General features: G+C 35.0%; 1 protein-coding gene across 5 annotated transcripts in view; it reads right to left on the bottom strand.

Annotated features, from left to right (window-relative positions):
• clasrp (CLK4-associating serine/arginine rich protein) overlaps positions 1-16,005 on the bottom strand; it is a 777,720-nt gene that overhangs the window by 14,124 nt on the left and 747,591 nt on the right. For 3 of the 5 annotated variants that reach the window (XR_015514322.1, XR_015514321.1, XR_015514320.1), the window contains exons 1-7: positions 13,731-13,839; positions 8,370-8,509; positions 8,184-8,281; positions 7,618-7,722; positions 2,180-2,259; positions 1,996-2,080; positions 562-701 (exon numbers count right to left, since the gene is read on the bottom strand). Coding sequence is in view for 2 of the 5 variants with exons in the window: in NM_001044329.1 (NP_001037794.1) it covers positions 562-701; positions 1,996-2,080; positions 2,180-2,259; positions 7,618-7,722; positions 8,184-8,281; positions 8,370-8,468 (607 nt within the window). In the remaining 3 variants the exon portion in view is untranslated. 5 annotated transcript variants of the gene reach the window in all.

Below are 16,005 nucleotides of genomic sequence, written 5' to 3'. Positions count from 1 at the left end.
AAGTCTATTGCTGTGTTCACACCAGATGCGGAACCCGCGGATAAATCACACTATTAGCGTGTAAATTGCCGCGTAAACATTTGAGTTCATTCATGCGTCAAATTCACTTCAGAACAGATGCAGATTCATGTGATGGGCAGGGCTTCTGTCTGCTCGGTGACTCTAGCTTCGTTGCTAAAAGGCTAACATGGATTTTATTAAGAAAATTACAGTGTTTATGTGCTTTATGAAGGCTAAAAAACAGCATCGATGAACTGTTGTCGGTATCAGCTAGAGGAATTCCCCCGGGACACTAGCAACAGGCGCTACGTCATAATCACGCCCCCACAAGAGCAAGCTCCTGATTGCTTAACGGGGTGCGAATGTCTGCTGAAGTTCAGATTATGCAAAACGTGCATCAAACGCATATTTGTGCATTTGTGCAGCTCCATTCGTGCCACGCCATTCGCGCATATCGTGCAGCAAGATGTCTATTCGCACATTTACATTGACTCAACATGTAAAATATTTGCGCTTGACACTACTTCCGCATCTGGTGTGAACACAGCTTTAGAGACGTACCGATGTCAGGGATGATTTCGTCTTCCTCAGACTCGCTGTTTTCCGAATCCTCCTCAGTTCCCTTCTTTGATTGTTCATCTTGTTCAGTCACTGTGCTGTCCTCATACGTATAACCAATCTGAGCTTTCTTCTCAGCGAGTCTATCAGAGAAAAACCATAAGGTGTATCAGAATGTATTTAAAGGGTCACGAAACACCAAAACACATTTTTTGAGCTGTTGACAGTCGTATATGTGTCCCACACTGCTAAAAACACTATTAGGACACCTATATTTCACAAAAAAGTGTAAATTGGTTGTTTTTGCGTTATTTCAAGCAAATTTGTACTTCCTGTTTGAAACGAATTTTTGAAGCTGCGTCACGGTCATGACATAATAGCGTGTATTCCAGCATGCAGACTGGGCGTCTGTGCCTGAGTGAGTCTTATTATGTCTTACAGTGTGTTGCATTAATGCATGAGTAAGGCTTGGTTCAAACCAATCAGCGCGCTCTATCGTGCAACTTCATTAATATTCATTTGTGTCACCGTGTTTACACCACAAAGACGCCACGTTGTGTTGGCAAAACAAGCGTGAAGTGTTGCTTTTATAGTTTGCTGCCGTTAAGTTTCGTTTTCATTTTCTCTCTGTGAGAGCTTATCTGGATCACGTGTGGATTAACAGTGTACGCGACGCTCGACAACAATAACTTACGTGTCTAAGGAGGATTATTGTTTACCTGAGAGCTGTTCTCATCTGCAAACGCTGAAATCTGGATTTGCTTGTAGTATTCTCTCCATAAAGACGCGGCTCTAGTTGCTGGTGATTGTCCTGTCTCTACAGATTTGGTAAGTGAGCGACCAGTGCTCTTTGTTTATTCAGTTTGTTCGTATCGAATTAAGTTAACTATTGCACTGAGTGCAGAAATGTTAGCACCGCATTTAGTGACCGGAATAACACACGCGGCTTTCTGACACTACCTGCCGTGTGCATCTAAGTTTCCGGGAAATGCGGAGTTTTTTTTTCTCTCATTCGCCGTGCGGTATCAAACATAGCATGAAAAATACACGCTTGCAGCAGTTCCTCGAATCAAATATCTCGTTTGTCGCGAGGGGCATGAATGAATTCCCTGAATGAAAGAGCCAAACTGCAGTTAAAGTCCACCATTTAATAATTCACCAAATAATTCGACTACAGATGTCCATGTAGGTTAAACACCATCACTTTCTCCTGTCTGTGTGGGTGTGTATTTTGACTCTGAAACTCGTGCGTGCACAAATAGACACTCCCACACCATCCCACTTTAGTTCCTCCGACACTCCCCCCTAAACAGAGCTGGACACGCCCACTTTTCTGACTTTTTCCAAAGTAGAGGTTTGAAAACACCCAGCTAAAACGAGGGGGTTTCATGGCCCTTTAAGCATGTATGGTGTAACTAGTGATTTGGGAGATCCTACTTTTTCTTTTCATCCTCATTTGGTTTCTGTAGGCCACCGTAGAGTTCATCCACATAGATCTGGTACAAGCACTGTTCTTCAGAGACTATAAAGAGACAAGCATATTTTTGTGTATCAAAATCATACAGCCACATTACAAGGGTTAAAACTGCATCAAAGCAGAATGACACTGAACAACACTCACTGCAGGCAAAGTCGTTCTGCACCAGCCCTCTGTAGCGCTCATAATTGCACTTCCGCTCTTCTGATTCCTGCTCCGGGGTGCTGTGACAGAAACAATTAACTCATTTAAAAAAAAAATAATAATAAACAACCACAAGCTTGTTCTTCATACCTCACTTAAAAGATCAGAGATGATTTGACAACTCGTGGATCTTTTAATCGTGCTAACAGACCTCTAGTTTGGTTCTTTAATCAATTTGTAGATCAGATTCAAATAACTAGACAAATTGATCAGAGATTGCTGCATGAGTTCATGTTTGTTGATTAAAAATACAGCGATTGACTGGCAGCAAGACAACAGCATTATGACTTTGCTTAATAATTAACCAATGTGCGATATGCACATCTTTAAACGGCACCTAGGTTACCCCTTTTTTCAGATTTAATATAAGTCTTTTCCATCTCTAGAATGTGTATATAAAGTTTCAGCTCAAAACACCCATTAGATTTTTTCAATATACCTTTTACAAGATCTTGTTTTATACACATTTCCACCAGGGGGTGGTTTTTTCGTACTGCGCCTTTAAGACGAGTCTTCCCCTCCTACTGTTTCTACGTGCCTTCCCACGTGCTTTAATCTCCTCCCTCGGCTGCGTCAGACAACAGACAGACTTAAAGGAAGAAGGTCTAACATAGCGTTTGTGAGAAATAATACAGTAAGAGCTTTACTAATCAGTATTTGTTGTGAAGTTGCATTGATGAGTCACATGCAATATCGTTACAAAGTTCACACACGCACACAGACAGACAGAGCACTTAGCTTTGCACTGTTTTTGCACTTAAATGTAACAGGATACAGGCTAACCTCCACTGCTGTGTGGATTTCTGTTATGTTATTGTACAAAATAAACCAGAAAAAAATTTAACGTCCAAAAAACCAGGATTGAAGCATCTTCTTTTATACAGTAACTTTTCTGACACGCGGCTGTGCTGATGAAGTAAAGCTGAAGTAAATCGCTGTACTTTCTTACACACGTGCACTTTTAAAACACTTTAAACATATGAAACTTACTCTTAATCACATTTGATGATGATTGCTGATCCTAGCGAACAGAACAGACCTTTTATTCCCGGTTGCTTTGCGTATGTCTGGTCTTGTTGACATATACACGTGACTACCGGGACATGTTAATGTGCGCAGCTGTCAATCAATTCAGAGGGCGGAGGGACCGCACCCCTACGTAAAGTTGCGGTCGGTCTGAAAACCGCTCCAATTGGTCCACCATTTTTATGTTGTTAAATTAAAAAAATAAAAAAAAACCTGGGTGTGTTTATATCACCCCAATATGATGGTCTATACACTATATATACAGATATGTTTGTCCAAATAGCTTGAAAAGTAGATTTTTCACCATAGGTGCCCTTTAAGATCTTTTTCTTTAAGATCGGATTTCTTTAAAAATAAGCTATCTTCACTGCATGTCAGATATACGATGTGAAGTGGGTCTCAGATCAGACAAGAAGCACTGCAATAAATTCCATTTCCCCCCATCATGTCTTTAAATCTGACAGTTTACTTTACCCCAGTATTTTCAATGGAATTTTTGTGCAAGCCTGTTGCTACTGACGGGCGCTAGTGGTTACATGGTCTTACACCTATTTTTACGCTTGAACAACTAAAAGAATGCTTAAGTCTATTTAACTGAATGTATTGTCATTACAACACTGATGCTGTAAAAACAACCTAGTGTAATTGAAAAGTCTCATTAAGCATTCAATGGCTTTAAAAATCTAGCTGAGCATAGAGCACATTATTAACCATTACACAAAAGTTCCAGCTGATGAAACAGTTTGTAGGGTTGCTGATGAAACAGTGATAAGTAGGGTTGGGTGCTGCGACAAGAATGTAAGAAGCATCAAGGGGTGCATCGTAGGCAAACATAAGTATGCTTTGTGTTACACCATCCCTAAATATTTAATTCTAAACAGCTTTGAGGGATACGGACACCACTAGCGATGTCGGGCGTTTGTTCTTGTTGCTTATAGAAGGCAAAGCGCGCGCAGTATGGCGCATGCGGTGAGCGACTCCCTTCATCAACACGCATGATCACATTAATCTAAATTGCTTAAACTTAGCATTCTAAAAGTATGGCAGTATTTTACAAGCAAGAATTCTGACACACCAACATGCAGTAGATGCTTTACAAAAGTTGCATGTAAGGGGGGAAACATGTCAAACTTATAAAATTTGAGGGCTCATGGAATCAACTTAAAGGTGAGGAAATGACTGTCTTTGCATTATCTGGCACTTTCAGTCAGTATGTTTACATGGACACCAATGCTCCAATTTTAATATAATTAAGACAATACTCTGATCAAGAGTCTACCACGTAAACAGTGATTTGTGATTATCTTAAAGGACTACAGACACAAACTGCGGAGGAAACATTTATAGGCTGGTGACACAATGACGTTACTGGATCTATGTGCTATAACATGTAACTGGGAATCATGAGTGTAATATTTAAAAAGCAACTCATGTTAACACCTGAATCATATTATTGTCTCATCCAGATTAAGGCAAATCATTAGATCACTGATGTCCATGTAATAGTAGTCACAAGCCCCAACCCCCCCCAAAAAAGTGTTTCCTAATTTTGATGACAGCCTTTTCACAGGTTAGTAGAAAGCTAATGTAATGTTAATAGCATAATGCAAACCTTGCATTCATGCTAACAAACAGATGATCAAAATAAATATATCAATGCAATTCAAATGTATAAAATAGGAATTCATGTTTACTTTAAACTTATTATAAATAAATATTTTTATTTTTCAATTATAATGATTAAAATATTTTGTTTTTGTTATAAAAGTATAAATTTTGTGCCGGTATTGAAATCAACCCAAACGATATCCAACCCTAGTAATAAACAATAACTTTTCACCACTTAAAGTACTTGTACAGGTTTATACGTTTGTTTGTCAAGAGTATTGTCTTTAGCAATTCATTTCATTTTAACTGTAGAGTTCATTAATCTCCTAGTATAAGGAATAACTATTTAAATATATATATTTTTTAATAATTCTTCTGAGATTTGAGAAGTGCATCTCAACCTGCATACTCAAATTCAAATTGACGACTAAATAGAATGTATATAATTATTTCTTAACAAATAAAGAGTACACACAGGAATCAGAGTAAAATTAAATACATTTTAAGACCTTTTTAAGACTTTTCATACATTTTAAGACCTTAAAACCACTTTAAGTTTCAACCAGAAACACTGGCGAGATTTTAACTTACAGTATTTTTACTAAATATTAATGTAAGGAACTAATCCAAAAATAAATCATTATTCAAAACTACAAAATTGTTTAGAAAATAATTTTAACTCTTTAATTGCTAAGTTCACATATGATGTCACTGATTTGGTGAAAAAAAAACACAAAATTACGATTAGTAAAAACATTGGCTTTGATGCAGTTACATTTTCATTTAATAAAAAATACACGGTCAGTTTTTATTTAATCCATGTAGTTCTGAGAGCCGCATATTTTGAATTTGTCAGACACATTAAGGTAAGTGTGTATAGGTCTCTCTCTCTCTCTCTTACACACTCACAGACACACATACACACTTTAAATGTTGTTATACTTTATATAAAATCCAGAAACTATGCTTTTTAACCTTTATCTGAAGGACTAATGGTGCCAATGGATCAACAGTAAAAATTACAAATCAAATGTTACCTCTTTCCAACAGGGAAAACCACCAAAAATTAAAAAAAAAAACACCTGATTATATGTTGTCATGGTTTTGCAGTCAAAAAATGTGATTATAATGGAAGTCAAAAGGGCAAAAACAGCCACCAACAGTAAATTAGCAAGATTTTTTTATCAATCAAAAACAATGCAAACAATGCAACAAAGGCAATGTTGTTTCACATGTCCAAGACTGTGGTTAAAAAAAAGAAAAAAATAATAAATAAAATTCAGTCCAACATTACTTTTTATATTGTAAATACATAATTTTGTGTTTTTTTTTCACCAAATCAGTGACATCATTTATGAATTTGGCAATTAAAGATGTAAAATCCTGTAAATTTCTAAGCAATTTAGTAATCCGGACTAAGGTTAACAGATTTATGCAAAGGAATTGAAAAAAATATGAATGTGATGCCTTTTTACAGAGGTTTTATTCAGTGGATGTTTTCATCCCAATATTAAACAAAGGGTAAACCATTTGACCAGAGTGTATCCTTGGGTTCTTAAAATTTTTAAAGAATCTTTTCAAAATATCTGTCAAATTGAGATTTGTCACCAAAAATCATTCTGCTAGCTGAAACAGAAAAAGTTATGGGCAAATTAAGACTCAAAATCACCCCAGCGTGCATCAAAACATCCCCAACTGTACATAAGAGTTAAACGAAACAATCAAATCCAGCTTACTGAATAATCCACATATGAGGAACGAACCAAAGTTTTGCCCAATGTCATCGAAATGTCCTTAAATCTCTAGTGGTGTTCAGTCATTTTAGACCAAACAAAATGCTTTGAACCAAAATGGTGCAAACAGAAACACAAACACCAGTATTTTCCATAATTTAATATTTTTTAAATAATAAATAATATAATATAACACATAATATATTTTTCATTCCTTTGACTATTCTGGATACTAATAAAAGTTAAGAAATTGATCTCGAGTGAGGGGACCTGAATCAAATGTTAATAATAATTATTTTTCAAATATTTATTGTTTTCCCAGTGTTGAGTTGCAGCTGGAAAGGTACCCCTGATTAATAAAGGGCCAATGCCGAAAAGAAAATGAATAAATTAAATATTTAATGTATTATTTCAACAATGCATATTTGACATTGTTCTACTGTTTGCCAGCTGACTTACTTTCTGGAAATTCTGATTCCAGAATCTAATATTCTGGATTCCAGTCCAAAATCTAATAGCAATCTGCCTGCCAAGAGAAGCACATTTGTTTTCATTTTGACTGTTAATCAAAATGAACTGAAATAACTAATAAATGTTTTCTGTCTTAAATGAAAGATTGATTTGATTATATAGTCCTATTAAAATATCAAAGAATAAAAAAAGACTGAAAATTTACATGAATTTCATTAAATAAAAAATAAAACTTCTGTCTACTGTCTGTTTCAAATGTAGAGTACAACAAGTGTCATCCCTAAGTTTATAAAACCCTGGACCAGACAGGGAGTTAAATCATGCCACCACTTAGTAAAGGTAGCATCCTTTACAATTCCTTGCCTATTCAAGTCTATTTAGTTCATTGTCTATTATCAGATGCATTAATCAGAATTAGAAGTTTATTCACCAACTGTTAGCATACACACAAGACATTTAACATAGTTTTCAATACCTCTGGGTACATACACACATGCATGACAGAATGGATATTTGAATAAGTGTAATTTAGTAACTCACGTAGTGCTAAGGATGGGTAGAGGCGTATAAGTAGGGATGTAGTCCAGGTGAGCTCTGACATCAAACCTGTCAATCATGTTGTTGGTATCTCCTTGCCAAGGCATCCTATTAAGACAGAACAAAGTTGATAGTTTTCTAAAAAGTGCTTGTGCAAGAACAATAAGCATTTATATACAGAATTGATTTTAAAATTGTATTATTTGTTTACAAAGCCGTCAATAATCTGGCTCTTTCACTTACTGGCTTACTCTGTCCATATACCCCCTCTTGTTCATTGAGATCTTATTATTTTAATTTAGTCACCATGCCTAGAACATGCCTTAAAAAACGAGGTAATCGAGCGTTTGCTGTTGCTGATCCTAAACTCTGGAACACTCTACCAATCCACATTAGACTTTCCTCCACTTCTGTGTTTAAGTCCATGTTAAAGAACTATCTATTTTCCCTCCCTAAATGTTTCTTTTATATTCTGCTTTCTTCTCTGCCTTCAGTACTCCTATATACAGCACTTTGGTCAACTTTGGTTTTTAAATGTGCTTTATAAATAGATATCGTATGGTATTTACATGTTTATGGGACTCTCAGCTGCCAGGGCGACAGCTGAATCCAGGTGGATTTTGTAGGCTCTGCCATGAACTTGCAGGAACTGGGCTGGATCCTTTTTCTACACAGAAAAGAAAGTATGTTTCTTCATTTATAAGCATCGGCCAGGCCAGGGTTAGGCTGTTTTCAGTAAACAAAGCATGACTTACAATTTTTTCATAGTACTCTCTTCGCCTTTCCCCACGCCGTTTGTAGTCCACCATCATCCCTCGCAGTTTGCGTTCATGTTTGCGGGCCTCCTGCCACATGACGGCTCCGCTTGGGGTTGGGGCGCGTCGGGGCAGGGCTGCTGCAAGGGGACACAGAGAGTTCAGATTAGCTGACTACTAACAATAGACTTAATTAGACTGACAACAAACATACTACTCGGAACATATAATGCTACTCTAAATCAAATCATCGATACACTCAGAGAAAATAATATTTTTTATATAGAATGCAAATATACAATGCCTGTATGCATTTCTCACAAGTAATACAATAGCTGCAAACTACAATTATTTACAAAACTACACTGTTAATATACAGGGGTTGGACAATAAAACCGAAACACTTTAGAGTTGGCCAATTTAGTGTTGAAGGTTTCATGGCTAAATTTGAACAGCCTGGTGACCTCTTCATTAATTGCACATACCACCAGTAATACCGTGATCACACTGCAATTTGAGCCTGCAAAATTCTGTCATTCAGCGTAGGGCTGTACAATTAATCGACATTCAGTTTCAATATTGGCTTCTAACGTTTTTGGAGAAAACATTAATCAAGATAAACGATTAATGCATCATATACCGCCCCCTTTTCCAGTTGGATACATTTGTTGCTCTGCAAAGCTCAGTTTCACGTGAAAATTACTAAAAGCATGTTCTGTAATGTCACTTTTGCAGCATGGGATGTGCATCATTCATTGCACACATTCGAATCATTCATGCTTTTAAAAGCACAAAAGAGATGGCATGCTGTTGTGTGTGCACGCGCTCAGCCTCAGAGATGAGCAGAGCACACATACTTCTAAAGTAATCTTAATGCTAGCGCTTTGTATGTCAAATACATGCAAATTTGTCAAAACGCAGTGTTTAGTGATTATTCATATTAATCCTTATTTATGTAATAAACAAACGAGTTGAGAATCAAAAGACATGTGAAAGTGAAACCATAACATAGAATCGCACTGCTCTTAAAGTGACGCGCAATATTCCTGCTGCCGACTGTTTCTATCATTAGTCAAACAACAAAAAGAGAAAATCACTCACAGCTCTTAACTGAAGGACTTTTGTAGATATAAGTTTTTTTTCTTACAGTATAGATGCTTAAAGCTCAGTTTGTTTCATATTTTTATTCTATTGTATTAATTTCCCTTACCTTATTTACAGTGAGGAAAATGATTGTATATATGCATATATATATATATATATATATATATATATATATATATATATATATATATATATATATATATATATATATATATATATATCGTTGAAATCAGAATAATTAGCCCTCCTGAATTATTAGCAGCCCTTTATATTTTTTCCCCCAATTTCTGTTTAACGGAAGAATATTTTTTTAACACATTTCTAAACATAATCGATTTAATAAAACATTTGTAAACTGATTTCTTTACTATTGGCTATGATGACAGCACAAATCATTTTTACAAAATATTTTTCAAAATACAAGCATTGAGTTTAAAGTGCAATTTACAAGTTTAATTAGGTTAATTCGGCAAGTTAAGGTAATTAGGCAAGTCATTGTATAACAGTAGTTTCTACTGCAATAAAAAAAATGTATTGCATAAAAGGGCTAATAATATTGATAATTTTGTTTTAAAAATATTTAAACCTGCTTTTATTCTAGCCAAATTAAAACAAATAACAACTTTTCCAGAAGAAAAAAATTATAGGAAATAATATATTAAATAATAATATTCCTAAATTTGTTTGGGAATCCAATTTGGAAAAAAAAAAAAAATTTATATATATATATATATATATATATATATATATATATATATATATATATATATATATATATATATATATATATATATATATCACAGGAGGGTAAATAATTATGACCAAAATAATCGTGATTATGATTTTTACCATAATCAAAAAGCCCTAATACAGTTCTGCAAAAAGGGAGAGGAATAAACAAGATAAGACTTTTAAAAAAGCCAGCGAATGGTTCATATTTTACATTTCAGCCCAGAGAAATCATGTTTCGATCTTCTAATGCAGTCATGTGACGTGACTTCTCAGGTTAGAGTTCACCAAGCTTAAACTTTGCAAAGCAGCGAACCGCGAAACCTGTCACACAAGCTTCCGTTTCCAGCCTGTCGCATTCGCAGGCATATGAATGAAAGTCTACGTGGTGAAAAGTACAGTGTGACTGCGGCTTAAGAGAAGAGTGTGAAGGTTTGATTTAGCATAAAATATTGCAATGCACACAACATTATGGGTGACATATCAAGAGTTCAAAATTGTTTGTTGCACGTTTCCCTGACACATTAGTGACCAAGTCTTTGTGAAGTATTAAGAGCCACTTTAACCAGGATAATGGCAGCTAGGGTTGTAACAATATACCGGTACGACGGTTTACCACGATTTGAACGTGCACGATTATCATACCATGAACAATTGCATATCAACGGTTTTAACCCTTAAAGACCGAGACAGCCGCCCGCGGCTAAAAATAAGTATTGCTCTTAAATGTTTAATAACTTTTGATCCGCTTTTGATCCGATTCATACAATTCAAAGATTGGCATAAAGAAGAGAGTCTCAGCTTTCCAGTGCTCACATAACATTCGCGGACTTTCAGAGGCTCCGGAATCAGTGTGGTTACGTCATCAACATTTGACAACGCTGATTTGACAAAGAAACGCTCGTCACTGTGTCTCCGGACAAACCAGACACGATACATTGATGCATTGTCCCTCCTCCATGCCCAGATTGGTTCAAACTCGCTATATCACAACCAATAAGCATAGGTTTCGCTTTTGTTTGTGGACCAAGCTTTTTGAACAACACGGAATGAGAGATAGGCATACATTTATGCGCGGCTAAATAAAACGCAAAAAAAAAAAGTTTTGCATGAAATAATTCTCATACTAAGTACTTTTGCATGCACAGCAGCACAGAAACATGACAAAACAGTGACACAGCAAAGACTAACTGCTGCTCTTGCTGTTTTCAAAAGACGCAAATGAAGGTGCAGCTGTTTGTTTGCATTGCAGACAACCATATCCAAATCCATATCGATAGACAACCATATCCATGCTGGCACATAAAACCTAAGGATGTTCCATATTGAATCTAGTTTCGTTATGTAACTATTTATAGTATAGTAAATATTTATATCTATTTTTTTACTGAGGATTTGCACCATGTTTATTTGGACTTTGACACATTATTTATTATTTTCTTGTTTTTTTATTTGTTCATTGTAAGTGGTGTTGTTTATAGTAACTAAAAAATATATTATTTGGAAAAAGTCAAATTTGCTTCACTGTTCTATTATTTTGTAACATTTGTAACATACCGTATACCGCGAAACCGTCAAACCGTGGTATTGTTTTAGACGATTATCATACCGTGAAAAATTCATACCGTTACAACCCTAATGGCAGCATACCATGAAAAAGGACAAACCACATCCAATAGGAGTAACGAACTATGCAAAAGGAAGCCCCAGCTGTCCAACTGCAGAATTAAATGTGCACCTTAACTCTACTGTTTTCAACAAAACTATTCGTAGGGAGCTCCACAGGGTTAATATACATGGCCGGGCTGCCATTTAAATCTCTTTGGCTCGAGACTTCCCGTCTCATTCACTTCTATTCATTTTTAGACATTAAAATCAGATTGTGTAAGCAGCTTGATGTTGCAAACTGATATTTTCTTACTATATTATTCAGCTTTGTCTGTTTGCAGAGCAAGTAGTTTGATCGTTTTCTGCCATGTATTATTCCTAGTCATTTCCCCCATAGCCAACTGAATCTTAAGTTTTAAAACAATTGCAAAAACAAGCACACTTCCACATATTAGAATAAGGTCAATAGCCAAACTTCAGTTTGAATATTGTCATCAACAAAAATCTTAGGCTGCAGACAACATGAAACATGTATTGTACTCTGAGTCCACCTTTACTGTCTTTGCAACATTTGAGAGAGTTATGGTGTGGAGAAGCCCAAAGAAGCGCACCAACCAGATTGCAGCATGACCGGAGTGAAGCATGGGGGTGGATCAGTGGTCTTGGCTGCAATATCTTGGATTTCCTTAGATTTTAAACTTGTGCTAGATAGGCACGTCGTTACTAAAACATTCTGGAGGACCACGTGCACCTAATGGTTCAAACATTGTACACTGAAGGCAGTGTTGTGTATCAGAATAATAATGCACCAAATAAACACAGCAAAATTGGTGACAGAGTTGTTTGATGAACATGAAAGTGAAGTTGAACATCTCCCATGGCCTGCACAGTCAACAGAACTAAATGCTATTGAGCCACTTTGGGGTGTTTTGGAGGAGCGGGTCAGAAAACGTTTTCCTCCACTGGCTCCATGTAGTGACCTGACCACTATCCTGCAAGCATAGCTCAAAATCCCTCTGGCCACTGTGCAGGACTTGTAGCTGTCATCCCCAAGATTAACTTATGTTGTATTGGCAGCAAAATGAGGTCCTATTACACCATACTAATGAATTAGTGTGGTCTAAAATCAAGCGCTTCCGTTTTATTGTCCAACCCCTGTAGTTAACCAACTTTGTATCAAAAAATAAAAGTGTGCATTAAAAAAGTGTGATTTAAACTTCATTTTGTTTGATTCGCTTTGTTACTAAACTAAATCATACAATATTTTCCATATGAACTCATTCTTTTGTGACAATACATACGATTTGACAGTTTATTTTAATAAATATCAATCATTCTTGTATATATATATATATATATATATATATATATATATATATATATATATATATATATGCAGCTTTAGAGACAGTCTCAATACTCAATGTCAGTGTTTATTAGCACTTGATGGGAATGGTTTTGTATAGCTTACAGTTTAACCTCAAGTTTGACACGGCTACCTTATGCAAAAATAGGGTTGCGTTTGTTAACATTACCTAAACAGCGCAAATTATGCAATGATCATTGAAACATTGGGTCTCTTACATTTTAAACTAATCGGTTACAAAATAAAATAATGTTAATAGCCAATTAGCTAAAGCACGGCATGCTAACTTTCCATAACCGTTAATTCCGTTAAATATTAATAGTGCGTTTATAATCACGCATCAAAGACTGTTGATCATTCGAGTCATGCAGCTCTAGTACAGTGTTAAAACATATAGCTCAGGTGCAAATAACATTAAATTTAATTTAATAAAAAATTACTGATGCTAACGCTAGCATGCTAGGGTATATTCTACAACTGATGTTAACAGCTGTCGATAAAGCGGTGGGATCACCACCAAAAAAACGTTAGCGATATAGATGTATAACAATTACCTGTTTATGTTTACACTTTAGGAAGTCGGGGTTTCTTAATGGAAAAACACACGCGTCGGTCACCCAGAGTGAAAAGGCCGCTAGTTTACATGCACGAACACACGCCTCCACGCGCACGCGCAGATCACATCACGTTGTGCTAAAGAAACTGGAGAAACCTCACTGTCCTGCAGGAGGCGCTATGGCTCCAAATCATTTATGTGGTTTAGTTGTGTAATCAGAGGTGGATTGGGGGTGTGAAACGTACTCAGAAACAGACACAGAGTGTAAATGGTATGCCACAGGTAACCTGGATTTAAACTAAAATATTAACGATACACATTAAAACTGTATCTAAAGAGATAGTTCACCAAAATTTTAAAAAGTATATAATCATTTATTGACCCATAACCTGTCTCAAGCCTGTTTGAGTTTCTTTGTTCTGCTGAACATAAAGGAAGTTTTTTTGAGAAATGCTGAAATCTGGTAATCCTTTGGCTTCCATAATGTTTTTCCCCCTAAACTGGTAGTTAATTGTTACTTTTTATAACATTCAAAACATCTCAAATATATATATTTTTGAGTGAACTGTTCCTATAAGTAGTTTAAAAAAACTGAAAGATGGGTAAAAACAAGAGAGGCAATTCTTGTTTCATCAATTTGAAGTGATTTTATAAAAAAGGAAAAAACATCTCTCAGATGTATACATGTTTTGAAGTGTTTGATACATGCATTAAACAGACAAAAACATATTTAAGGTATTTTTTTTTCTTAGCAAAGTTTGATATGAAATTACTTGATTGTTTGTCACTTTCAAACTTGTATTGTCATGGCACTATCAGAATTAACAAATCACTAAATTAAACTTTGATTGTAGCATTTATATATATTTGCATTCTTCCAATACATCAAACAGACTGGTACAAACACACGCACACACACACACGCACGCGCACACACACACACACACACACACACACACACACACACACACACACACACACACACACACACACACACACACACACACACACACACACACACACACACACACACACACACACACACACATATATATATATATATATATATATATATACATACTGTTTAATTAAGAATTATAAGAAAAATTTTTTTCTTTTTAAAATATTTCCGAATGATGTTTAACAGAGCAAGGAAATTTTCACAGTATGTCTGATAATATTTTTTCTTCTGGAGAAAGCCTTTTTTATTTTATATTGCCAAGAATAAAAGCAGTTTTACAATTTTTAAAAAACATTTTAGGGACAAAATAATTAGCCCTTTAAGCTATTTTTTTCCGATAATCTACAGAACAAACCATCATTATACAATAACTTGGCTAATTATCCTAATTTAGTTAAGCCTTAAAATGTCACTTTAAGCTGTATAGAAGTGTCTTTAAAAGTATCTAGTCAAATATTATTTACTGTCATCATGGCAAAGATAAAATAAATCGGCTATTAGAAATGAGTTATTAAAACTATTGTGTTTAGAAATGTGTTGAAAAAAAATCTCCTCTCTCTTAAACAGAAATTGAGGAAAAAAATTAACGAGCGGCAAAGAATTCAGGCGGGCGAATAATTCAGGCGGGCTAATAAGTCTGACTTCGACTAAGCCAGACAAAAATGATTAGGCTTTTGGGAAGAAAATGACAAGTCAAACTTTTGAAAGCTGCTTTTTTATAATGAAAAAGTTATAAGCTTCAATGCGGCATGAAAAAAACTTCATTGTTTATTTACAATTTCATTTCTATTAGATAGAAAAAATATAAAATGCATTGTGTTTTGTACTTTTTAATTTAAATAAAACTGTAAGAAGTAAGTTTAGGTTAAGTCTGCACCACTTTAGATGTAGTTTAGGATTTTAAGGTCAGACTTAAGAAAACAAATTATTTCAAAATGACATAGACACTTTCAAAAGCAAACATCTTAAAGGTATGCTCACTGTATGATTTATAAAGAAATTTTGTGTTTCTTCTAAACATCTAGACACTTAAAGTTAATGTAGATATACAAGGCAAAATGTAAAAAGCTAAATATTATAATATGGACATGAAAGTGCTTTTGTTTGAGTAACATTTCATTACCAAATAAATAACAGTTTATTTAAAACATATCAAACATTTCAAAATAATTTACCTGTGATATATGTAAAATAACAACAAACAAAAACAAATCACTCAATCATTATAAACATCAATAAAAATAAAACATTTTTGAATTTGTTGTTCATAATTGTAATTATTATTATTAATTGGTACATTTATATGGCAGCA

Source organism: Danio rerio, chromosome 18 (genome assembly GCF_052040795.2).
Source record: "Danio rerio strain M-AB ecotype USA chromosome 18, GRCz13ab, whole genome shotgun sequence".
In the NCBI taxonomy this organism is placed as follows: Eukaryota; Metazoa; Chordata; class Actinopteri; order Cypriniformes; family Danionidae; genus Danio; species Danio rerio.
This window is presented reverse-complemented; position numbering and strand designations above follow the sequence as displayed.